Source organism: Lytechinus variegatus, chromosome 10 (genome assembly GCF_018143015.1).
Source record: "Lytechinus variegatus isolate NC3 chromosome 10, Lvar_3.0, whole genome shotgun sequence".
NCBI classification, from domain to species: Eukaryota; Metazoa; Echinodermata; class Echinoidea; order Temnopleuroida; family Toxopneustidae; genus Lytechinus; species Lytechinus variegatus.
The window spans coordinates 16,120,817-16,148,756 of record NC_054749.1 but is presented as its reverse complement, the minus strand read 5'-3'; the positions used below and the strand labels follow the sequence as shown (position 1 = coordinate 16,148,756).

At 39.0% G+C, this 27,940-nt stretch overlaps 1 protein-coding gene across 1 annotated transcript in view; it reads left to right on the top strand.

Moving 5' to 3' along the window:
- The window catches only part of LOC121422473, a 181,350-nt gene that overhangs the window by 15,312 nt on the left and 138,098 nt on the right, over positions 1-27,940 (top strand). The window contains exons 10-13 of the mRNA XM_041617541.1: positions 12,117-12,215; positions 13,828-14,190; positions 18,821-18,916; positions 19,881-20,246. Of these exons, the coding sequence (XP_041473475.1) occupies positions 12,117-12,215; positions 13,828-14,190; positions 18,821-18,916; positions 19,881-20,246 (924 nt within the window). The remainder of the gene's footprint in view (positions 1-12,116; positions 12,216-13,827; positions 14,191-18,820; positions 18,917-19,880; positions 20,247-27,940) is intronic.

Genomic DNA, 27,940 nt, shown 5'->3' with positions numbered 1-27,940 from the left:
CGCTAATCCCGCTTTGCAGGCAGACCTTTCTTTCTGATTCCTGTGCCGATGGCCAGGCGTCGTAACTTCATGTTACAACAGAATGCCCTCGAGTATCACGGATCTTTATCCTCATGCTCCCTGTCAGCTAAAACCGCCGTGTCGAGCACCGGGCAGGTCAAGCAGACAGTTGCCATCTCGCACCTCGGAGAGTCACCTGCAATATCATGATTCGCCGGCTCACGCACCTGCGAGGGAAATCCCCGCTAATTAATACACAGGTGTTATCGACATACGGGCGTCGCCCTCCATTATGTCACCAGACTCCCGATAATTGTACCCTCTTCTGCCCCCCGGCGGGGGCCGCACAGAAGAGGAAGAAGAAATTCTAGGTCGCTAATCCCGCTTTGCGGGCAGACCTTTCTTTCTGATTCTTGTGCCGGTGGCCAGGCGTCGTAACTTCATGTTACAACAGAACGCCCTCGAGTATCACGGATCTTTATCTTCATACTCCCTGTCAGCTAAACCGCCGTGTCGAGTACCGGGCAGGTTAAGCAGACATTCGCCATCTTGCACCTCGGAGAGTCACCGGCAATATCATGATTCGCCGGCTCACTCACCTCCAAGGGAAATCCCCGCTAATACACAGGTGTTATCGACATACGGGCGTTGCCCTCCATTATGTCACCAGACTCCCGATAATTGTGGGTCAGGCGTCGCAACTCTCATGTTGCTTCATACTCCCATGAGCAGTGCGGGTAATTCCCCCACGCTTCATATCAGCTTCAGCCGTCTTGCTAAGCACTGTGCGGTTCAAGCAATCACCTGTCCTCTCACACCGGGCATTTATTGAAACGCTGTTCACCTACACAGTGACCCCCGTTTCTATGCAGGTGCTTCCGACATACGGCTTTCAAGCATCAACATGTCGGCAAGCTCTCGGTGACGACGGCTGGACGTTGCATCCGTACAGGTTGCATCTATGCGTCCCTGAGCATTACGGGTTCTTACCCTTGTGTTCTCCGTCATTATAAGACCGCCGCGGTCTTATTGCCAGTGTCGGGTATTGAGCGGATTGAGATTTCTCCCGCCAACCCGCACTCCGGGGAGCCATCGGTGAGTTTACCTGCATGGGTATCCCCCATTATTAAGCAGGTCCTCCCGTATTCGCCCTCTACGTCAAGTTTCACGTACGGCGACGGCACTTTCAGCGGTAACTCTCCATTCTACCCCCTAAGCAGGCCTGTAGATTAGAGGTAAGAATTTCTCATATACCGCACGCCGCCCTTCTCTCGTGAGAATGTTTGGCTGCTTTTGAGAGGGCAACCTATCACTCCCGCGGACTGTCCGCCCAGGCGACGGGACCGTCGGCTTTTGGCCTGAACCTCACTTTCTATTCGAAAGTAAGGGTGCCCTGTCTTTACTTTAACTCCTACTCTTGTAAGGTTAGAGTCAGGGCTTGTACAGAGGGCGACTCCGATATGAGCTCCATCACCGCTCAGCGGTATGTCTCACTATCTCGTAGCTCTCCGAGCTTATGAGTATGTATATCGGATCTGAATGTCACGGCGATAAATAGTTCTCCTGTGCTTAGTAATCGCTATGCCTTCACCACCGGGTGCATTATGGTTATTTTAACCTATTTGTCTCGTATTCGGGCGGCTCGTATGAGCCCTGCCTGAGCTGCCATCACCGGTCGTCCCCCCGGACACCGCCGGCAGCACCCGCACCGAATACCTGGAGGGAATCAGCTATTCACATGCTAGATATCCCTCCTGTTGACATTCACAGCTGTTCCCCGAGTCTTTCCCGGTCGGGTAAGCATTATCTCCGAGGAAAGAAACAGCCGTATATCTCATGAGATTGTTGGCTGTGTACGTGCGGCATGCCCCCGGAGTGTGCCTTGGCTTATAGATGTACCATGACTATTCATCTCATATTTGATTTACTCCACTGCGCTATACTTACCTATACCATCTCATCAAATTGCTATTCACTACCCTGACTCGAATAGCCACCGGTAAAAAACTCCCAGAAAGAGGCTAACTGCAATCAGGTAGCCTGAGAAACCTGTCACGGAACGAGACCCATAAAACCGGCTCGCCGCATATAAGCCTCCTCTTTCGTTACCGTTGAGTATACTCGAAACGTTTAGCCACCGCGCTTTTTTATGAATCTCGATGTCTGAAGAAATAAATGACATAAACATTAGTAATTCCCAAGCCTCCCCCACCCAAAAGATCTCAATAAAGGGGAGATCGGTCAGTCCATTCATTGCCAGACTCCACCGAGACGGGTCATCATCATCCGTAATAGTACAGTCCACCAAGTTGGTGGATCATCGTACTTGTAGAATTGTTCAGGAGTTTATACAGTGCTGTGGAATTAAGATCTATTCTATGTACGTGCGGTTTTAAAAAAATAATAATAAAAAATAATAATAATAGTTGTAGTAGTTGAATCTTGGGAGCCTTGTAGGCGATCCTCCCCCAGCGGGCGCCGCAATAGACCCATCCCGACCCAGATTCATTGGACTTGCTTACCGCGACTTGCTTACCGCCAGCCCGGCAAGTAGTAGACTAAGCCGCCCGAGACAACGGGCTAATGAAAACTCGACTCATTCTAGACTTAGAGACAGGTCTAAATCGCCTCGTACCGGTCGCGGAGTGGGGGCTAATGATAACTCGCCTCGTACAAGCCATAGATAAAAGGAGTTTTTCATCGTTGGAGAGTCTGATTCGAAATTTGATTACCACCGACCCGATTCATCTCGCAGAAGAGATTGGGGGTGATTTCTCCCCATCAAATTCTAATAGCAGCTCCTTGCATTCCATGCAAGCTGCCCAGCAAATGGGATTCGATCGAGGAGAATAACCATTAGGGGTACGAGAGAGTTCTGGCTTACTCAAATGCGATACTCGACTAGTGGGAACAGGCATCAGTCAGCCCTGCCCTCAACTTCGGGCCGAAGACAGCACCAGTAGCGAAATACTGAGCGAGAAAAGTCAATCTTCCGCCTGAACTTGTCTCTTTGTCGTTCGGACGAAGTCAGTCCTGCGATCAAGATGGACGCTCCGTATAAATCCTGCTTTCGGGACGTCTGGACCTAGATAAGCAACACTCTCGGCTTAAACCGATCAGTAAACAAGTCTCGAAAGATTAACGGTTTGCCGCTCAAGACTTTGAGGATTTTTTTGTGCACCCCTTCATCCCGGATGTTGCTTTCCGTGTCGGGGATGCGGGAGCGAGGAAGTCTAGATCGGGCCGTAACCCTCTCTGCGGCACTGGTTACCGCTCAGCCGACTATCAGCTTGCAGCGCTGGACGCGGCTGCCCGGAGCGGTATGAAAGTCGCGATGTACTAGGGGTGCCTGTTAACCGCCCTTACTGAGGCTTAGCAGCATGGAGTCTCTACTAATGACAAGAACTTATTGTTAGAGTCACTCACAAAAATCACTGATCTCCAGTATGAGCAAGCAGCAAGATCAAAAGTGCTATGCACAAGGGCAAGGAGGGCTAAAGTTCTAGATGCTCTCAAGATGATTGAGAAAGGGGCAGCCAGACTTCTCAATAAGCTTCCTTGCGAAGGTAAGGACTTGTTTCATGAACACTTTCAAGAAGTATTGGACAAGTCTATTTCAGCCAGCACCACAGCTGACAAGACATTTGATAAGCTCTTGAGTAGACCTAGTCCGCCAGGCCCTAGTCCAGGCCCAGAGACCTCCATATGCTAGCTCTAGTTCCATACAGGGATGCTACTTTTCCGTATTTATATGGAATTCTGTCTTTTTCCCTGTTGTCCGTCTCATTTCCGTATTTCCGACTTTTCCTGTTTTCTGTGTACTAAAAAAGAGTCGGAAAGTCCTCCTTTTTTCCCCTACAACTCTTCCAATTGCGATGCATGTCAATCGACCGAGTGAAAGATATTTCCCCGAGATATTTGCTTTTATACATTACATAATTTATAAACATGTGCACTGCCCACTACGTTGATTGAGTTATGCTTTTATCAAGGTGTTTCGATTGGAATCCTCAATATCCTGGCCAATCAATGCGAGTGACAAGTTCCGAACGCACGCACATAAAGAACCACAAAATAGCAGCACGAATCGCGATATAATAGCGACTGGTAAATACGTCTGGGAAGATGATGACGTCATCCAAGATGGCAACTTACTATGACCAACGAAATGATCGAGGATGACTAAGTTTTGATCATAATTTGAAAGGAATTAGCGGTAATTGCTGTATAAGGTACGATGTTTCTGAATTTTATATATTTTCTCATGAAGTTGGATGTGATTGTTTTTTCATAATGTGACATTTTATGTACCAAAATGATCCACAAATTTGGTCTGCCGAATGTTGGATCTAACGTTACAGCTGCATGCTGACACGGTACGTAACCCAGGGAGCTCCGGCCCGCTTCGCTTCGTGCTCCCTGGTACTGGGTTAGCTGATTGTCTTTATGTACAGGCCAACAACTCTTCAGTCTATGTATTGGTGAGTGGAGCCAACACGGTTCAGGGGAGGAATCAAAATACAGAGACCGAAGCTTTTACTATTCAAGCGTTAAATTACTGTAGAAACACACAACTAACTACCGTCAGTTTTTTCAAACCTTAGCTTCAATGGCCAAATCGTGGTTTTGGGAACCACTCGTACGCACACTTGTGTACAAAGTGAATGGAGGTGGAAATTGGGAACCGTGCGTGCTGCGGTATGAAGTGAACGGTGGTTCCCAAAATCATGATAATGCCACTTCGGCCAATGTCATCGATCACAACAAGGTAAGAAGCCACTTGCCCCTCCCCCCTAAATTTTTAGGTGGGGGATACCCCCCAAAAAAAAAATTTGTTGTTTTTTTTGTTGCTTGCTGGCTTGTCCATTTTTTGTCTCACCTGCGAAGCAAAGTGAGACTATAGGCGCCGCTTTTCTGACGGCGGCGGCGGCGTCAACATCAAATCTTAACCTGAGGTTAAGTTTTTGAAATGACATCATAACTTAGAAAGTATATGGACCTAGTTAATAAAACTTGGCCATAAGGTTAATCAAGTATTACTGAACATCATATTAGAGTTTCATGTCACATGACCAAGGTCAAAGGTCATTTAGGGTCAATGAACTTAGACCATGTTGGAGGAATCAACATCGAAATCTTAACCTGAGGTTAAGTTTTTGAAATGTCATCATAACTTAGAAAATATATGGACCTAGTTCATGAAACTTGGACATAAGGTTAATCAAGTATCACTGAACATCCTGCATGAGTTTCACGTCACATGACCAAGGTCAAAGGTCATTTAGGGTCAATGAACTTTGGCCGAATTGGGGATATCTGTTGAATTCCCATCATAACTTTGAAAGTTTATGGATCTGATTCATGAAACTTGGACATAATAGTAATCAAGCATCACTGAACATTTTGTGCAAGTTTCAGGTCTCATGATTAAGGTCAAAGGTCATTTAGGGTCAATGAACTTTGGCCGAATGGGGGTATCTGTTGAATTACCATCATAACTTTGAAAGTTTATTGGTCTAGTTCATTAAACTTGGACATTAGAGTAATCAAGTATCACTGAACATCCTGTGCGCGTTTCAGGTCACATGACCAAGGTCAAAGGTCAATGAACTGGCCAAATTGGGTGTATCTGTTGAATTACCATCATAACTTTGAAAGTTTATGGATCTGATTCATGAAACTTGTACATAAGAGTAATCAAGTATCACTGAATATCCTGTTCGAGTTTCAGGTCACATGATCAAGGTCAAAGGTCATGTAAGGTCAATGAACTTTGGCCATGTTGGGGTTTTTTGTGGAATAACCATCATATCTCTGTAAGTTTATTGGTCTAGTTCATAAAAAGTGGACATAAGAGTAACTATGTATCACTGAACATCTTGTGCGAGTTAGAGTAGTATTCAAAGTCAGCACTGCTGCTATATTGAACCGCGTGATGCAGGTGAGACGGCCAGAGGCATTCCACTTTTTTTTTACCTGTGCCCATCCCAAAATTTAAGGTGGACCCCCCCCCTAAATTTTTGGGCTTCCGCCGCCAATGCCCCAATTCACTGATCCTGGATGTCCCTGCCCACGATACTTTCAGTATTATTGGAGGACACCTAGTGGCATCCCTGTCCATACCCCAGCCCCAGACCTATAATGAACATAAGGGATCATCCCCCTCCTTCTTCCCTCACTCTGGTAGCGACGCCAGGAATGAAAGGGGCAGCGGGGAAAGTCATAGGAATCCTCGTGGTGGGGGATGGGGCCGCCAGGCCTACTTTCAATGCACTGAATTCAGGGCCCCCACTCATAACCGGGAATTTTGACAATCTAACACTAGCCCTTCCCCACCTTCAGCAAGTCCCAGTGGGGGAAGACTATTTCTTTGCTATTGAATTTCATTATTTGAAATCTGTTCCAAGTCCACAGCAATATGTGATATTGAGGTGTTCAAGTTAATGTGCAGTAAAAAAAAAAAATCTTTTTCATATCAGAAGAACATAGAAAGGAGGAAATAGTGGTGATGGATGAGGTTGTCAAATCATACCAGGCAAATCATACAGGCATAATGGTAAAACTTGCCAAACTTGGGTTATTAACAAAGTTGAGGTCACTTGTGTAGAATGTAGACCTAAATATTCTTGATATTTTTGTGGCATCTGAGGTATATATCTACTCTATTATTGGCTTATAAAGGAATGACAGAAGTAACATTTAGATGTGGTTTATGGAGTGGTCTTTGGATGCTCAGACAGTCTTGAGATCTCAAACCAAGGCCTGAGGGTGGTGAACCCTTAATAAGAATTGCTGCTATTGTCCATCAGACTCTACCACACTTGCCACAATGATATCAGCTTCTCCTTGGAAATAATTATCTATAACTAGATTTTAATTCGTCATTCGGACGAATTAGGTGGTCTGTCTTTATTCTTGCCATGATGATTACTATTACCATGTTCATGCAGATCAATATGATCTTCATGATGACAACGGAATGATGTATGACAATACATGTGATATGAAAAAAGTAATTATAATCTGTTTTATCTTGCTAAATTTTAACTTTTATACCTTTTAATTATCATAAAGGATCATGTAAGGGGTGGTAAAAAAAAGAAAAAAAAATCATGTTTACCCCAGGACTCGAACCTGCGCCCTCGAGAAAGCAAGTCAAATGCGTTATCCATTGAGCCATGATATTCCCCCCAAAGATTACACGTAAGCAATTTTGAGAATTACAATTCCAATTTTGCAAGCGAAATACGGGCATGATCCCGGCATCTGATCAAAAAATGGAGGGCACATTCCAAAAGCTCAGAATCTCAGCTACAATTACTAAAAGCTCAGGGAAAACTGACAAGAAACAATGGAGATATGGCTCACGAAATAGAGGAATGTCGAATCTATTTTTGAGAAAAAGTCATGTCCCATAGAGATTACATGCAAAATGAGGAAAAATGACATGGCTTTATTTTTTTGCAATTTTTCAGGATGATCCGTTTATTGAAATGAAAAATAAAGGCAATAAGTCATGAAGACTGAGACCTAAGCTACAACATATCGAAAATTGACCAATATTCACGGAGTTAGAGCCTAATTTGCATAATTATTATGACGTCATAACAAGGAAAATGAATATTTTGACTTGCGACGCCATTTTGAAGACGTCATGATCAAATTGAGGGACAATGGTGACATGAAATCAAATCTACAACTCATACTCCATCGATATATGAAAAAAAAATTGGGGGTCAATGGACTATTTAAAGAGCTACAGTGAATTTTCAATAGGCATGTTTTTGCCCATATATGGCCTATAGTGAGAGCTCGCACGCACATGTGCTGCAAACTTTAACGGGTGTTAATTTCGTTTTTCGTGGTCGTAGAGAGCTAAATTTGGTATCAAATTGCTCAGAAGTATATTATCAATGCAATAAAAAAAACGGTGTTTTTGCACTGCGTTAAGGCATTACGTGCGGAAAGGCACGCGCATACGTGTGCACATGCAAATTTTTGAAATGCTTACAATGACCTGAACGTACTCTACTTTGGTCAAAAAGTGATTTTGAGCATTTTAAAATTTTGATGCGTGCGTCATGACCTCCAGACGACCTTTGATGACAAGACCTGATGAGCCTTGACTTGAAGTTGATGTGATGTTAATTTTATTGATTTTGGATAATTGATAATGGAGATATGATTGATAATGTGATTTTACAAAATGGCGCCTAGATGACGTCATCATGACCTGATGACCTTGAAAAGCTTATGACGTGTCAATGACAGATCCTATAAATGACATGAAATTCAATGAAATTGACCAAGTCCATTTTGAGATATCTTGGCAACAAAAAAATCGTTAAAAATAAATAAAAATAATAAGAAGAAGAAAATTCTGACGAAATTAAGAGGTTATCTGTCAAAGACAGACCACCTAATAATAATTATGACAGTTAATAATCTACTGTGTGTTCCAATGGTAAAGTTTCCCAATACAATCCCAGAGTTCTCAATCAGGGATTGTGATTAAGATCATATTTTATTGTTCGTAATAGAAATCTGAGTATAGAAATATTCCAAAAATTCTTTCTACCCAATTGATCGTCCGGCAGCCACTGTGTGGCTCCAGATGGATGAGGCTCTATCCTCTAAATGTTGAATGCCAAACAGGGTAGTAGCAAATACCCCCCCCCCCCACACTCGTGGTTGTGAGAAGTACATTCTACCAACTGATCCAACAAACTGGTTCTGAAAGTGTACAAGGGGTGGTCAATTCTTTCAAATTGAAGGCCAATATGGTATCTCGTAAATTTTGCCTGCAACTTTCATTAGGAATTCATTAGGAATTTGTGAATGATAATAATGCAGTTCTTGAATAGCACATATCACATTATGTCCAAAGACTTGGATATTATAACCCTGGGTTTTCGAGGAATACAATCCTGCCAGGTACCCATTCATCTCACTTGGATTGAATGCTGCACAAGGTGGATGAATTTTTTTTTGCTGAAAGAAATTAAGCCATGGCTGGGATTCAAGCCCAAGACCCTCTGTTTCAAAGTTGGAAGATTAATCCACTGGGCCACAACGCTTCACAACATCTGTATGATCTTCATTACTTTGCAAATGTCATTTGTTTGATCATGAAGTCCTCGATGTTTGGATCTAGAAGCCCTTTGTATGATATCAAAAAGTCACTATGGACCTTGCAGCAATCCAACAACTATCAAAAGGGTTGAGCAAGTGCTGTGTAAAGAGGTTTCCATCCAAAATAACTATTTGAAAAGGATAGAAAAGACAATTCTAGATTTGTTGGGGATTCCACCAGAAAGGTTATATCTTGTGATGATATGACAGGTCTGTTCCCAAACCAGGGCCTCGTCTTACAAACAGTTACCATTGAGCCAATCAGTCGTCCAATTAATCGTAACTATATTGAAATCCATCAGTGTCATAAATTTTTCTACAGGAAATTTGCACAATGTCATCTGTAGGCAAAGAGAAGCACACTGAATTTTCAAGAAAACAATGAATGCATGAATATACATCATAATTAGAAAACTCATGATTCTAGACTCCAGAGATACTTCGGATGGTGTGGCAGTTTACAGATTGATCCAACCTCTGCCTCTTTAGGTTAGATAGCAGATTTCTTTCTTCTATTGATGAAGGTTTATCAGTCTCTTTTATAAGGGGTTACAGGTCAGCCATAGCAGCCATTCATTCAGGCTTCTATAAGAGGGAGACTACCTCAATTCAGTTGTCCTTACCAAACTAACAAGGTCCTTCTTCTTAACAGAATCCTCCCAGCCGAAGACTCTTTCCCAAATGGAACCTTCCACGAGCTTCGGCCCTAGCCAAATCCCCCTTTAAACCCATATATAATTGCTCCCTGGATCTTTCCATTAAGACAGCCTTCTTGTTGCCTATAGCTTCAGGTCAAAGACGTAGTTTGCTTCATGCACTCAAGGTGAAACCGGGTCATAGTGGTCAAAGTGGTACATTGATTGGACTAAGTGTATTCGCACCTCCCACCAACTGTTCATTAGTGTAATAGAACCTCACAGCCCTGTTAGTCCAATTACAATTTCTCGATGGTTAGTGCAGGGGATCAGGTCGGGTGGAGAAAACACCATTTTATCAGGGTCCCTTAGATCCCATGACACACGGGGCATAGCAGCATCTTGGGCACTTTTTCAGGGTACCTCTATGGAGGAGATCCTCCAGGCAACCTATTGGACCAATTCCAATACCCTTGTATCTTATTATCTGATGTAATAGCCAAGACACAGGTTTGCCTTGGCGGTTTTGTCTTGTCCTAATCGTTCCTAGGCTATTTCCAGTTGACATATTTCATTAATGTGGTTGATGATTCTTGTCCCTTTATTCCTAGAGTAGCTTCTCCAGTTGGGAGACTACTCCATTTGGTAGTAAATCAGCTTCTTTATCGTTGTTATGCTAACTTGTCTGGAAAGGGTCTCGTTTCTGCCCCTCTTCCAGTTTTTTTCATGCTATTCTAGCAATTTGATAAGATGGTATAGGTAAGTATAGCGCAGTGTAGTAAATCAGAATGCTCAGTAGTGAGCATATTATTTACTAACAAGCTTACCTATAGCTCCCCACCGTCCTCCCCAGCAGACCTCGCCCCTCCTTGGCAACGAAAGAGGAGGCTTATATGTATGGGTCTCGTCCCGTGACGGGTTTCCCAGGCCACCTGATTGCAGTTAGCCTCTTTCGGGGAGTTTTTTTACCAGTGGCTATTCGATTCAGGGTAGCGAATAGCAATTTGATGAGATGGTATAGGTAAGTATAGCGCAGTGTAGTAAATAAAAAATGAGATGAATATTCATGGTACATCCATAAGCCAAGGCACACTCCGGGGCATGCAATTGTTTGAAAAACAATTGGACAGGGGACGTCTATAGGAAATGTGTGATTGTGCAAAAATGCGAACAAAATTCGCCCCCAAAAAATCAATACATCCTGATCACAGCCAGGAAGTTCATTGAAAAAGGAGAGGAGAAAATCAATAGAACCCTCCTCACAAACAATACGATGGCCAGGTTTATTGTTAGGAGTCTGTGACTCATGGCACGAATGTGAATGAGACCCTTTCAATGGAGTAAAGTACCTTGACCAGGCAAAAATTTATTATCTTTTATTTTCCACTATATATGGGCTATTTTTATCAGATTATCATGATTTTGGTATCAATACAAAGTTTATGTAATGAACAGTCCAAGTGGATAAATAAAAATCATGCCACTAACACAAGAACCAAAGTAAAAAGGGGGGCTTAATTTTGTTAGAAGTATTAGGAAAAAGCATTTAGAAAATGTAATTTATTATACATTTTTCCATAATTTATCCAATAAATTTATATACGATAAGAAAGCCCAGGAAACACTCTACAAGTTTGCTATACAACATTTTCTTTCAAAATGATCAGATAAAAAGTTATGGCACTCTAAATAACAGAGTGTATTATACTGCGTAGAGGGGATCACTGCTAAAATAATGCAACACGGGGGTTTACAGGTGAACGCATGAAGAGTTAAGATATTATTTTGAATATTTCTCAAGGAAGAAGCAGTGTAGCTCGCTCGGTTAGAGCGCATGTTTTGGATAAGATCGTAGATCCCAACGTGAGGGGTTCGAGTCCTGCTCGTGATGAAATTTGTCTAACAAAAAAATCTGATGATATAGGGTTGTGGTAAGCATGCCTCACCACTGTCTTCAGTGCAAATGTGAATGTAGTTGAAAAACACTCCATCCATTGGAAAGGATGCAAATGTTGGTCCCGTGTCTAGGAGAGTCACAACCTATGCACGTTAAAATCAATACACTATTCATCAAAGAGTAAGGCGTATCTGGTGTAAAATTCAGGTCAAGTCAATCTTGGCATTCATATGCCATGGCCATTGACGGAAAGACAAGACAAGGTTAATGTAAGGAACATATATGATGTAATCCAAGGCTAGACAGACAACACTTCAAAATGATATCTGATTAATATTCTTAAAGTTTCATTATCTTTTTCTATGATTTTACAACCTCAAAAACCTATGTAGGAAAATATATAGAGATTTTAGTATTCATAAGTATTATACTGTTCTTTCATTTTCTTCTAGACATCTTTGATTGCGATGATGGTGAGAAGATTTTGCATCAAAATGATCTATGTGACTTGATTCCTAGTTGTGTAGATGGAAGTGATGAGTATGATTGTGGTAAGTATCAAGATTTTTTAACATTTTCTGTTCAGATATAAAGTTATTAAAATGGATACTCTCCAAGACACAAGAACAAGTAGCCGGCTTATATTTTTGTTTAAAGAAATACACAACATCACTCCATGTAATATCAATCAAAATCACTACCAAAACATCCTCCAGGCCAACAACCAGAATAACCAGACAGTCTCGTGATTTAAACTTCAATATAATCAGAGCAAATAAGGATTGCTACAAATATTCCCTCTACCCTCGTACAATTGTAGAGTGGAATTCACTTTCTCCAACTACTAAAAATGCACCCAATCTAGCTGCATTTAAGAAACAGCTGAGCAAAAACATGCTAATTAAAAGAAGAATATAGTAGCAGTGATTGCATGAATGGCCTGCACGTCTATATCCTCTTTGATGCGTTTAAGTGCAATACTTACAAGACAGACAAGTACCTTTTTTAATTGAGATATAAAGAACCTTATTATCAAACTCAGGTATGTGTTAAAAGTATATTAAAGTTACAATTGAATATATATGGGTATATCTTTGTGTAAAACATAAAGCTAGTATCTTAAAAGTCAGTTATTACAGGTATTTAGAAAATCAAACATAGTTGGGATTTCCTTGTCATTTCACGATTGCACATGAGCAATCGCCTTTTATCTGAAATTTCTTGTCAATATAAAATAATTCTGAGCTGCTGGTTTCATATCATTTTATTTATCTTGACTGGGCCATGAGCATCTTTTAATAGTGGATAACAATGCATTATATGAATGATAATGGTATGTGAAGCTACTAAAAATCATGACACCTGTCTTTGTCTAGAAATGTAATTACACCAGCATTTGTTATTGCATGCAAATTGTCTGATTAAATGAGCAAGTCTGGTGACACTTTCCATTTTTCATTTGTTTCCTGGCTCAAATTTTGCACAGTAAAAATGACACAATATCATTGAGATAAAGTTAGTTTGCATTTGAAATGGTTCAATAAATTATTGAAGATAATATTTTGTATTTGTAAAATAATTTACCTGAGATAATAATATATCATGAATTATTTTGTCTAATATTACATAGGTGATGTAGATTTGAATCAGTGATAGGTCAATATGCCATCACGTGACCATAGCTGCGAGGATCGCATTTATTATATTCTAGGTTTTGACGTCACCTCAGGGAATATACTGCGCTGTATTGTCAATTGCGGCGTTATATTTACTAAGGTGACGTCACTCGTTGCATAACAAGGTAGTTTATTTGATGTATGCGCTAATGTTAATGCGTCAATTGCATGAAGAACGCGCTTGATGTATTTTCAACAAAAAAAAAAGCTATTATGGTGTAGATGAATCAGAGCTGTAGCAAGAATTTTGGGTTTGAGTCAGATGATGAATGCAATCTCTGATGGCGAATCCACATAGACTTTATAATATAACAAATATTGCCTGGTCTGTCATTTTAGTAAATAACATTTCAACTCCCCTCTGAAGCTATTTTTCCCTCGGGATAATATTTTCCCTCAGCGCTGCGTGCTTCGGGCAAAATATAATCCCTGAAGCCAAGAATGAAGGTAAACACTATATAATTGTTGTCTCCTTCTTTTTTTCAAGAATATATCTTGGATGTGGATTCGCATGTTCAGCTTTCAACTTTCAACTATCCGTTCTGGTACTATCAACCAAATTCCTACGTGCTGTGGACTTTCCAAGCAGACGTAGACTCGGGTGACATTGTTTCTGAGTTATCCTTCGGAACGGTCCACCTTGGTAATTATGGAGACACTCTGAAAATTGGACGTGACTGGGACTCTACAAATTCTTCAGGGCATGTGATAACCTCTTTTTACGGTTATTCCTACATTCTTCCAGAAAACCTCTACATCACAGCTAATAACTTCTTTGTTGAGTTCAAATCAGACTCATTCTATGAAGGATATGGATTTCTTATTAACATCACAGTTTTCAATGCATCAGGTAATATTTTTTTCTGAAAAACACCTAGCGATAACAGGCTAATACAAGTGTTTACAATACCAGAATTATTCTCTCAATAGAAATGGAAGTTATCACTACCAGGGTAAATATAGTGTCCGCCTCAGATTAAATTGTTTATTTTTAATTATTATTTATTTCATTTTAGTTGCTTAGAAAGGTAATCTTGTGAAGATGTTTATATTATGAGATCAGTTGTCAGGAGTTATGAAAATTCATTTTTCTTCCAATTTCAAACGATTCATCTCTTTTATAGCCTTCACCCATAATAATAATGATTCCCCCCTTAAAAATGGAACTTAGATAATAAATGAATTAAATAATTAATATGTGAATAAATAACGAAATAATTTCATTAAGTTATACAATAAATATAATGTAAACTAATGAATCAAAACCAAGCAAATCTCTATTAACCAGTTGAAGATTTGTGATATAGTTGTGGGGGCATCGTTGGTGTGGGGGAAACGTGGTCTTACATGTGCGACTCTCCTCTTTCGATCAGAGGGACATGGATTCAAATCCCAGCCATCGCATGTTTTCCTTCAGTTAGAAATTTACCCACATTGTCCTGAACTCAACCCAAGTTAAGAATGATTAGAATATTTGTTTGAATATTCATCAATGAAGGTCAAGGTAACAGACCTGTTGCATAATATAAATCCAAATGTAGAAAGACCAGAATTGGTAACACTTTAGAATTAATTTGCTTAAAGAAAACTTTTTTTATGATTTCACTACTCAAATCTGTAGGGGAAGGGGGGGTAAGTTGTGACAGTTTTTGCTTTTTGCATGTTAGAATTGATATGATTAATAATCTTGTCGAAATAAGTACCTTGCCTTGAAATTTGATTCTTCTAAAATATTTTGACCTTTGAAAAAAAAATGTCAAATGGCTCAACTTGCCCCATATATGGGGTAAGTTTGAGCCACCTTCTGGGGTAAGTTGAGCCACAAACACTATGTACAAAATGTATGAGGGGAGAACCAGCATGTCAATTTTTTGTTTAAAGTCTTTTCACTTGCTAATTCTCTATAAATACTAACATCCTTTAAAAGGAAAAGAGCAGTCATGTAAATTTGCTCCTTTCAGCCAGCATTTCAATCGATTTTTATGGTTTGTTTGTTTTTCAAGATACATTACCATAAGAATTACCATGGCTCAGCTTGCCCCATGCTGTTTGGCTCAACTTACCCCAGTCTGAACTTAGTGCGATAATTTTGTATCCACACATTTATTATGCATCCATCATATAAAAGACTATGACAAGAATGAAGATCCATACCTGGACTAATAATGTTGTTATCATGTCTTTATTATATTCAAAGACGTGTGTGTTTATAAAGCACTTATCTATTTCACACTCTTTTTTACTTTTTTGGCTGAAATTCATATTTTTCCCTCTAAAAAACTACTTTTTGTTTCAAAGTTGAAAACAATGTGGTGGGGTTAGAGGTTATGCTATGGGTCTTCAATACATGACACCACCACAATTTCTGACTCATTCATAATTGGCCTGGGGCTGGTGGCTCAACTTGCCCCTATGCTCAACTTACCCTGCCTTCCCCTACATAGAAATAATAATGATAATAATAATGTGCAACATTTATATACTGCTTAATACAATGTTTTCTAAGCGCTGCATACTATTACACAACCTTTAGCATGGCTACTCTTATCAGGCACTCAAGCATTTAATGAATTTATTCCTACTGGTTGCCCACTTACTACACCTGGGCAAAGAGGGGCAAATGTAGATAAAGGCCTTGCCAAAGGATGTGAATACTGTGGTGGGATTCAAACTCCGGACCTTGTTGTTCAATGTCAAGAGACTTACATGTATTGTAATAAAAAGCTGCTCCTTTGAAACCTACATTATTAGGAGCAGCTGTGACCCATATCCTGAATTATTTGCACATATCCCCAACGGCATCTTCCCCCCTCTAGTACCCGGGCGGGCCCAGCTTAAGTTCTTTAGTGTGTTGTAGACCTAGTCTACAGACAGTAATGTCATCTTTAGTGTCTGTTTTATGTTCAAATTCAGTGTTTCGACCAGCGTTCTCGCCAGTGTATAATACGCATGGTTCAAACACCGTGCGTATTATACACTGGCGAGTGTATAATACGCACGGTGTTTGAACCATGCGTATTATACACTGGCGAGAACGCTGTGTATAATAGCGTTCTCGCATGTGTATAATACGCATGGTTCAAACACCGTGCGTGCGGAAATTAATGGAGATCAAGTGGAACCATGCGTAAAATTTCAGCGACATGCGTGAAAAAATTAAAATTGAAATATTCAGAAAAAAATAATACACTCCATGAACTCATCTTAGTGATATCAACTTCATTTATCGGGTTGCGCCGAAGTCCAACTTTAGACCACTTACAGGCCTACTACGGCTAGGAAAGTGGCAAGGCGCCCAGCTAGCTCGTGCCTGCTATTGCGGGCATATGACAGCACGGTACGGTCGTTCCGTTGCCTATTCCCCCGTCTGCCCCGCACATCACACCAGCTATGCTCCATGACCTACCGGTAGCTGCGTTTACTGATATGATGGGCATGGAACTTGGAATAAATGCATTGTATATACAAAGGAACATGTACTTGTACCGTGTTTGTCATTTATCCCGCCCTCTATACACACAATGAACGAATAGCAAAGGAGTTGTACTGTTTTTGTCATTTTATCCCGCCCTCTCTGCACACAATGAACGAATAGCTAAGGAGTTTGAGAACTGTGCGTGACCGCTATGGTGCATGGATGCTGGGCCTGGGACGATTGTCATTTTTACCATTCAATTATTTTCTGAAAAAATAATCGAATGATTCGATTGTTCGTCGGGAATCAGGTCTTTTAAGTCACAATAGTTGACCTACTTTATGGTGAAATCTCCATCAAAGTCACATGTTTAGAATAAATGAAAGTAGGACCTTTTTCCCCTTCTCCATGATATTTATATCAAAAGAAACTACATGAAATGAGATTAAAACTTTCAGTTTATTGTTCCAATGAAAATCCTTCCTAAATCCATGCTGGTACTCTGGTATTATGCATGCATCCCTCCAAGTGCCACACCCCTGCATATGAATGAATCAGCCCAGATCAGCCAAGTCGAGTCCAAAGTCCAAGCCCAAAGTTGTAAACAACTCATTCACGAACTATTCTTTGAGACTGACCCCAGGTGGAGCATTTCTTGAATATTTTCATCCCTTGCCCACACCATGTCCCCGCCCCCACTTGTGGCACTGCCCACGATTCTACACATGTATTTCAAAAAAATATTTTGCAAAATATTTAATTTGAAATACCTTTTAAAATTATGATTTTTTATCATTTGAACCTACATGTATAACTGGGTCTATTTTTGGAGACTAGTCGAGAAAGTACCGGTGAAGACGGGCGCATGTTGGAATGTAGTTTTCATTGTGTGAGGGGGATACAAAAAATGTTGCATTATTGTTTTGAAACATGAAAGGAATTCTCCAGCTCCCACCCTTATCTTTCTCTCTCCCTCACACACACACACAGATGGGGGAGGGGTCAATTTATTTCTGAAGTCATGACCTCTCCTGATAAGGGAACCACTACCTTCTTTGTTTCCCCCAAAGTTTCATTGGCTATCCGAAGGTCCAATCAGCTCAAGTGAGCTTGGTTGTGTGTTTTCTTATTGTTTTTTGCACGCAGACAATGAACTCATTTTGTGTATCGAGGGCAAGGTTGGGTGGGATTAAAAAAAATTCGGAGCGCTTTCATGTTGGTGTGTAACTGTGAATGTAATACAATCATTGATTATTTTTTGAAAAATTATCTCGGTAACATAATTTTTAAAACCTGTGTGAAGTGTCATCATTGTTTTCTTGTCATTTTGTTATTATTACTTGGGTATTCAAGTTCTCCCAATGTCATAATCGGGATCTGCCGAACATTCGATTAGTGTAAATTTTGCTAATCGATTGCTGATTGGCGGCATGCCAATCAAACCATTCGATCAATCGATGTTTACTCCCAGGCCTCGCATTTATGTGCATTTGTGTGGGCTTAAAAATACGCCACAATGGGGCTTCCTTAGCGTCTCTATTTGATGAAAAGGCCGTCGCTCCTGCGCTCTGCGAGGGAGGGGTGAACCCCCCCTCCCACACCCACCCCCCTGGAGTGGCAGCACAAGTCCCCGACATGGGTGAATTCTTTTCTGGCAAGAACGCTGGTTTGGACAAAAGTCAGATTTATCAATAGCTTCCCCATAGTCAGCCATATATTACACTGTGTATTACTGCACATGCCACACGAGCCACCGTGGTAGAAAAGCATATTTTGGCAATTTTTTTATGCTATAACCTTTCTGAAATTGGTACCAATCTGGACGGAAGTTATCAACTTAATATCCCTACATGTAGTAGAAAGATGGCGTCATTTTTACAAGATCACCTGATATCTAGAGCCAAATTTTTTCAAGTCAATGGCTTGAGGCCACACTGGCTTATCAGGTATATACACGTTCACAATTGGGTTCAAAGGGTTAACGCATGCCTAAACATATAAAGAAAAACAGATCTTTCAGACTGGAAAATTAAATTCACTTTGATCGACATATTAATTTTTTCAGGTTATTTCTTCTGCGATGGGAGTGCGTGGCACAACCGTTCAGTGCAATGCGACTTAAATGTCGACTGTGATGATGGGACGGATGAAAATGGATGCGGTAATTATAATATGAATATCTTGATTGTACCACTAGTATTCCAATTAAAAATTGATGCATGCATTTATGTAAACTTCCGTATTAACTCATAAAATGAGAGAGAAATTGCAGGTTTATGCCTATTGGTGTATGCTGTGTTTCTTGGTACTGTACAGTGTTTTTCTCTATTAGGGGACACTTGTAGTTTATCTGTAGTCAAGCTTTGGGGTGTAACATATATGTTTGCCTTGAAGGGGAATGAAACCCATGAATCAAGTTATCATGTATGAAAGCAGAATATCAGTGGAAGTTAGAGTAGAATTGGGCAAAAATAAGAAAGTTAAGAAATTTTCAATGTCAAGAACACAAATAATATGGAGATCCTTTCATTGGCAATGTGAGCAAGATCTGTGATGTCACGCAAGTACAACTATCCCCTTTGGACACTGAAAATGTAAAAAAAAAACATCTCTATTTTTTGCTCATTCTAATAATAGAACAAATAATTCACCCATGATACATTCTCGTGCAATTTGTATTCCTTTACCTCTTTTAAAAAGGAACACCAGATCTTGCAGCAGATTATATTAAAGAGAAATTTAGGTGATCCAATTATGTATTAAAGTATTTGGAAAATTGTACATTTATGACATCACAGATCTTGTTTGCATTTCCAATGGAAGGATCGACATTGCATTGGTGATCTTGATATTCAAATGCTCATAAAAATCTTATTCATACAATCTTCCTCAAAATTTCATTGAACTGTCTTTTTTTTCTCTTCAGTATAAAGTCAACTGGTTTTCAAGATTTCCATTCTCTAATAATCGGAAGAGTTCATAAAACAATGGAACAGATAAAACAAACTTTACTCAGTATAGATCTTAATAGCCTGACTGTTTCAACTTTTATTGTATATAATTTTCTTCCTATCTGTATGGGTATTAATTTTATCAAAATAATTTTCTTTTATGTGTGTTTTTAGATATTGAATTAGCAGTTGGTGAATCAGTGAATATGACATCAGACTATCACTCAATATCAGACTATCACTCAAAAGGTGGCTATGTGCTATGGAAGCTCAGTACATCAAACCAGGCTTTTCTGATCGAACCATCATATCATTATCTAACGTATGGCTCGTACCTCACCTTTGGTTATGGACATGACCCAAACATCAATGGCACCAGGACATGGACTATATACTCCTATGATGAGTCCTATTATACCATCTTTCCAGAGTCAGCTCAGTTCCACATGATGAACAATTCACAAATGTTTATTGAATATGTGTACTCGTATTACAGTTACAGCGACTTCAGTTTCCAAATCACTTCTGTAGATGGTGGAGGTATGTATCATTGAAAAGGATATTTTGTGCCATTCAAGCAGGATGATATGCAAATAATGCACATTTATGAGTGGCAATGCAGCGCATTCAAAGGTAATGGCAATATGCAATGTCTTGAGGCTCTTGCGCCAAGTGCTTTTACATGTTTTTGTGAATACCCCAGTTGCCTTTATCTTTACGAACATCGCAAATTTAAAATGTGCTTTATTTGTTTTGTAAAATGGGTCAGCAGTATGAATTTGTTGTGGAATGGTTCTAGTCTCCAAAATTTCAAGGATCGGAAGAAGACGACCCATGAAGCAATCACACCTGCTTTCTAGGCATAGCAGGTATGTGCGCCTGTAAAATCCTTGCCATAGCCCTTTCTCCAAAAGAATGCATATTTCACATAGCGTCACAGTTTTTGCATGCTATGTGTAAAATGATGCACCCAAAATACACAGCTTGGAGGTTGTGTAGAATTGAAGCATGAACATACGTGTGTCTTGCATACACACCATTGGCTACAACCTTGAACCTGTTTTATGATAGAAATTACTCATCTGTAATGATACTTTGTTCTTTTTAGAGGGGGCCTTCATTGTGAACTTTGTTTTAGCAATAATGGTCTATGGAAAGCCAAATGTGACACAAAACGTAACTGTTAATGTGCAATTCATCAGTGCCCTTACCTCCTAAACTGTTAAAAATGTATGGAAATGATAACTACAAGACTTTTCTTGCCATGAAAGTAGGCCTATGGGTGAAGATTCCATTAAACATGAGAAACATAATGCATGATCAAACTTTCTACACATTTGGCTCTCCAAAATGTTAGCATACACTGAGACTTTACAGTTTGATTTAAACCTGAGTTCGTTTTGAACAGGCTTTTGGGAAAAATTTACTTTCTTATCAAAGTCAGACAGAAAATGAAAAAAATATGACATTTCAAACCCAGTTGCATTCACAGAATATGTGAAATGTACATGAGGAATCCAACAATGTCAAACACTTGATGTATTTTCTATTGGTTGTGATGCATTCTATTCTTTCCATCTAATTTGTAAAACATGCTGTGACTCCATCATGAAAATGTGGAATTACATGTACAATGATTTTATTTTTATTTTTACAAGAGATATACATTAGATGCACCATCAAATAGACAATGCCATTTTGTCTCTGGTATCATTGCAAAATTCCTACTCTTAAACTTCTCGGATTTTACATTCTGCATAGCATGTATGGGCTTTAAAAAGCCTTTAAATCTTTGTGTGTTGTCCTGTAACCCCCTGTTGGATTATTTCAGCAGTGAACCCTTCAACGTGGTATAACACTCTCTGTCACTTAGACAGCTAAAACTTTTATCTGAACACTTAGAAAGGAAATATTGTGTAGTAAACATGAAGTGTTTGATGGGCTTTCTTGTCTTGTGTGAATTTATTGCATACTAATGTAATAAAGCATTGCAAATCATTTTTTATACTTCTTCAATTTCCATCAAAACTGTAGCACTTTATATTGGTTCTTGGGTCACTGGCACGATTCTCTTTTGTATTCACCTGGGAGTTTATCACACATATAATTATAATATCATTGCTAATCTGACAAACTTAGACCATACTTAGGGACAGTGATTTTCCGCAATCGTGGAAAACGGACGGAATTCACGGAAAAGGCCTTTTGAAACGGAAAGTGGCATTTCAAACGGAAAATCACGGAAAACGTATTTTCCCTCAAAATACACAGAATAGCAACAGAAATTTCTCCAAAGTAACAACAAAATGAGAATATTAAATGGCCACAAAACCCCAGAAAACACGATCTCACTTCGCTACAATCATGACAATTCACACATCGTGACTGCTCTCGACATCAGCACACTTGATAGTACCGGCCGGCCGATTTGAGCTTCACATCGCTTCATATCTCTTCATATCGCTCAACTGCACGGTCGTGTGTTGCTGCCCTCTAAGTTTGAAGATGTAACAGCACGATATCGTGGTCTTAAAATCCAAGATGGTTGATTGGCGAAAGTCGTTGACTGATGATAACGATGTCCGAAAAAAACAAAATTATCGATGAAATTTAATTTCACCGTAAAATAATGCTAATAATGTGAAAGGTGAGGATGTATGCATGCTAAATGTGTTTGAAAAATTATTAAATGCACCCGCATAGATCCGATTAGAACGGATTCTATTGTGTTGTTGGTACAGTAGCAGATACAAATATTGGCCAGTGCGAGTGTACGCGCTGTGATTTTGCTATTCAATGTGTAAATGGAATTGTCACTTTTCCGTGTGTACAAAGTCTATGGGGAAACGGAATTTCCGTTTTCTGACATGCTGAAACGGAATTTGAGATTTTCTGAAACGGAAAAGGTAATTTTTTGAAACGGAAAATCACTGTCCCTACATACTACATTGGATAAATAGAATAGAGTAGATCTTCAACTACATGTAAACTAAGAAAAAAGCACCTCTTTCATATATGTAGGTATCATGAGTTCTAACTCCTAACAACAATCCTGACAGTGGCATTGTGAGGAGGATTTTATTGATTCTTTTCTCTCCTTTTTACAATGAACTTCCTGGGTCTGCTGGAGGATGTGTTGATTTTTTTTTACATACCGGGTATAAAAAATGTAGACAATCTTCCACTAAAAGGATTTGAAAGCGAGTGTATCCAAAACAAAAGAAAACTCCAAAAACTACAAATCACTGGACAAAGAAAGTTAACTACTTTGTGAAATTTCGCTTAATTTCACACAACAGTTATATGCACATCCTGGTCCGTATGCAAATGAGGGGACTGCTGACGTCACCCACTCACTATTTCTTCTGTATTCTATAATATGAAATACATGTATGAAATATTCTGATTTTCTCCCCCTTGTCATGTGAAATCAACTTTTGTTCATACCTAAACATGTGGAACTAACATTGTTTAACAATATCTGGTTCTGTGAAGTCTTTAATTATTCTTTAAAGATTGAAATATTGTATAAGTCAAACAATAAAAATCAAGATATAGTGAGTGATGAACATCATCGACTCTCTCATTTGCATATCACTGAGTTGTGCTTTTAAACTGTTTTGAGAAAACTAAGTGGAACTTTAAAATGTCTTAACTTTCTTATTTTACATCTGAATTTCATGAAATTTTCAGTGTTATGCTCATTATATTTTCTCTTTTAATCCAAACCAACATATTTCTTGGGAGTACTTGTCATGACCTTTAACCAATTTGGGAACAAATAAAACTTGTTAAAAACAAAACTTTGCTCTATTGATAATGTGATGCGTATACAGTGCGTATAAAAAAAAGTTTACACTTTGAAAAGACCCTGTTAAATTACACATTTGTAATATCCTGAAAATTTTTACACATTTTAACATTGGTACAGATCCATATAAGCAAATGACGATATAACTGTCGAAAAATATTTCCGCTTGAATGAGCACCACTTACTTTTGAAAAGTTAGTGAAAAATGATTTGCGCAGAACTTTGAAATAGTTATGCGAATAAAAGTAGACCTTAATCATGAAGAACACGTTGGATTTAGCTAGTAAAATTGATTTGAAGATATCTTTTACCTTTTTCTACTTGTTTCCTTGCCCAAAACACTTTGAAGATTACATTTTGCCCCATCCCACTCCCCCACACACTGAGGCCATCGTGAAGATATTTGCTTTACACTGAGCTGTGATTTACATAAAATGGCTTAGGCTTGATTTTCATTTTGTTAATTATTGTCAAGCTTAAGAAAAGTGTGGAGAAACAAGTATTAAATGAAAAATGAAATGTAAACCCACTTTAAATGATAAATACTTAGTGAAAAATGCTGGAAATGTTAGAAATACACTTTTGTTCAGATTCAGTTATGTCCTCAGATCCAGCTGGCACAAAAAGGGTAAATGTTGTGCGTACTAAGAGTTGAAATTTCAATTTGGGTGGCAAAATTGTTACAAAATGCTTGAATGTATCCGTTTTATTTCAATTGACTAAAAGTGCAAGGGAAATGTATGAGAAATGTTTCGCAGGGTAGGTTTGATTTCGCACTTTCCCCTTGACACAGCGTGGAAACAAGCATTTCTGCGCAAAAAGATTTCTGCGAGCTTTACAAAAATGGACAATACTCACTCAAGCGTAACGTTCTGTCAAAACTTTTACTTTCATTGGATAGATGAGACCCAACCCCAAGATTATATATGAAAAAATTACCCACTAGTAGACTTGTTAACTGCAAAAAAAGGGGTGAACGCAGCATTTTTGAGTAAAAATGTCCCACTTGGCACAAATGTTCCTTGAGTCAAAAGAAAAAGATTCATCCAAAGAGACACGCTGTATCTATGCAAATAAGCAAGTAATTTGCATAAATTTGCATATTATGTCGATATGTAAAAACAAGTAATTCAGAATATATATTTCACCAGAACTGCCCTAAAATTGGAAATAAAGACTTAGGGTAAGACAGGGAAGAAAATTGTCATAAAATAATTGGGATATCCATGTTTATTATTACCTAATTTACATAAATAATGCAAATTATGATTCAAAACAGAGTATTTTTTCAAGAATCCTGAACCGTTTTATAAATAACAGCAATTAATACAAAATGTCAACATTCTACATGAAAGAGAATATACTAGCGAAACCATCGATATGCTTCATGACAGTATTAGTGTCTTAATTTGCTTAGAAAGAGGGCAAATATGTCAAAATGTATGAAGTGATATTGCGCTAAAACGAGACCAAAACAACCTCTATGTCACAGTCACACTCACGAATCGGACAATAAAGCGATCAATGGTATGTCATTCGAGATAACACAATCTCAACACAATAGCTTCCATCGGCTTCTCGTATCGCTTTTGTTGGTGTGTCTGCCACACCGTAATCTATGATACATACGGGCAAAATGCATTTCGGTATCGGTAAAACACTATTAATTTTGTTTTATTTGTTTATAATTTGTTTCTCTTGGAAAATTTACAGGAGACATTGCTTTGCTGGTTACTGCTTAAATGAAGCTCTGGCACATGAATCATGAGGAATGTACCCCACCTCAATCCAAATTTTAACTTTGTTAAAATATATGTCTTTTGGAGACCCCGAAGTGGCAAAACTGCATTCCCCCGCGGCATTCCCGCTACTTTACAAAACCAGTTTGACTTGTATTATCGACTTGGAAAAGACAGATGTATGAGACATCAGTTAACATGTTTCCTGAAGATAGTTTTTTTTTTTATTTCAGCCTACGTCCACGGGAGCCCTCCGAATTTACTCCATCCCCTCTCTGTATTTTGACACTAAATAAAAAAATATCGTGTTTAAAAGCCACCGGCAAGGCAAATTGCGTTTTTGTCTCACCTGCGAAGCAGAGTGTGACTATAGGCGCCGCTTTTGCGACGGCGGCGTCAACATCAAATCTTAACCTGAGGTTAAGTTTTTGAAATGACATCATAACTTAGAAAGTATATAGACCTAGTTCATGAAACTTGGCCATAAGGTTAATCAAGTATTACTGAACATCCTATTAAAATTTCATGTCACATGACCAAGTTCAAAGGTCATTTAGGGTCAATGAACTTAGACCATGTTGGAGGAATCAACATTGAAATCTTAACCTTAGGTTAAGTTTTTGAAATGTCATCATAACTTAGAAAATATGTGGACCTAGTTCATGAAACTTGGACATAAGGTTAATCAAGTATCACTGAACATCCTGGATGAGTTTCACGTCACATGATGGCCAAGGTCAAAGGTCATTTAGGGTCAATGAACTTTGGCCGAATTGGGGATATCTGTTGAATTCCCATCATAACTTTGAAAGTTTATGGATCTGATTCATGAAACTTGGACATAATAGTAATCAAGCATCACTGAATATTTTGTGCAAGTTTCAGGCCTAATGATTAAGGTCAAAGGTCATTTAGGGTCAATGAACTTTGGCCGAATCGGGGGTATCTGTTGAATTACCATCATAACTTTGAAAGTTTATTAGTCTAGTTCATTAAACTTGGACATATGAGTAATCAAATATCACTGAACATCCTGTGCGCATTTCAGGTCACATGACCAAGGTCAAAGGTCAATGAACTTTGGCCGAATTGGGTGTATCAGTTGAATTACCATCAAAACTTTGAAAGTTTATGGATCTGATTCATGAAACTTGTACATAAGAGTAATCAAGTATCACTGAACATCCTGTGCGAGTTTCAGATCACATGATCAAGGTCAAAGGTCATGTAAGGTCAATGAACTTTGGCCATGTTGGGGTTTTTTGTTGAATAACCATCATATCTCTGTAAGTTTATTGGTCTAGTTCATAAAAATTGGACATAAGAGTAACCATGTATCACTGAACATCTTGTGCGAGTTAGATTAGTATTCAAAGTCAGCACTGCTGCTATATTGAACCGCGTGATGCAGGTGAGACGGCCAGAGACATTCCACTTGTTGGTATAATAAAGCAACTTTTATATCTATATTTCATATTTATCTTTATTAATATTAATGTTATTATTATTATTGTTCTGCAGTTTGTAATAATGTTCTAGCACAGTAAAGGCTATGACCCAACAGGAGCATGCCTAGGATACCCTTTTCCCTTTTGGTTTTTTGTATTCAAAAATTGTTTATTGTCTTTAGAACTCTTAAAAGATTACTTTTGTTTGTATTGATATCTTGGAATAGATTGAGAAGAAAATACTCTACAATTGACATGCAGAAGAGCTGTAGTACATTGAAAAAAGAAGCCACACGTAAGCTCTATAATATTCAAACCCCGTTATTGCTTCCACTCTATTTTTAGATTTAAATATTTTCAGAGCCCATTCAGAAGAAAGATACATTTCTACTTAACAGAGTAAAAGCCTCTTTACTTTCTCCTCTTGAAAAAAAAACGTAGAAGGCATTGTTCTATATCGCATAAAATAAGTTCGTGTACATGACGGTGGCCTGTCGAAGTTGCCCAACCCTTTATTTTGTTTTGACAATATCGTCTAAATGAAGCCCTCATCTGGAAAAGGGCACTTATTAAAGGCAGCATCTACATTATATAGAGGAGGCCTTGGCACTGGGAAGAGGGGGCTGAAGCTTGTTTAATTTCTTGGGACCAAAATTTTACAATGAACCTTTATTTATTTTCAAATTTACATCAATTAATTTTACAGGCAAATAAACAAAAAGGATTGCACTACAAAATGAAGTTTTTGGTTAACGTTTCTTTTTTTGGGTCACATCTGCCGGAATTCCAGGGGGTGCTATCTATCGAGAATAATACACGCAACACCCCCCCTCTTCCGGAAATCTTGCGGGTGCTTCAGCCCCCGCTTCCAAGTACCAGGGCCTCCTCTATATAATGTAGATGCTGCCTTTAATAAGTGCCCTTTTCCAGATGAGGGCTTCATTTAGACGATATTCTAAATATATTATATTGTCAAAACAAAATAAACGGTTTTAGCAACTTCGACAGGCCATGCACAGTCACGTACACGAACTTATTTTATAAGATATAAAACGATGCCTTCTATATTTGCTTGTTTTTTTTCAAGAGGAGAACGCAAAGAGGCTTTAATGTGTGTAGTAGAAATGTATCTTTCTTCCGATTGGGCTCTCAAAATATTTAAATTCAACATAGAGTGGAATCAATAAAGGGCCCACAGCTCCTCTACATGTCAGTTGAAGGGTATTTTCTCCTCAA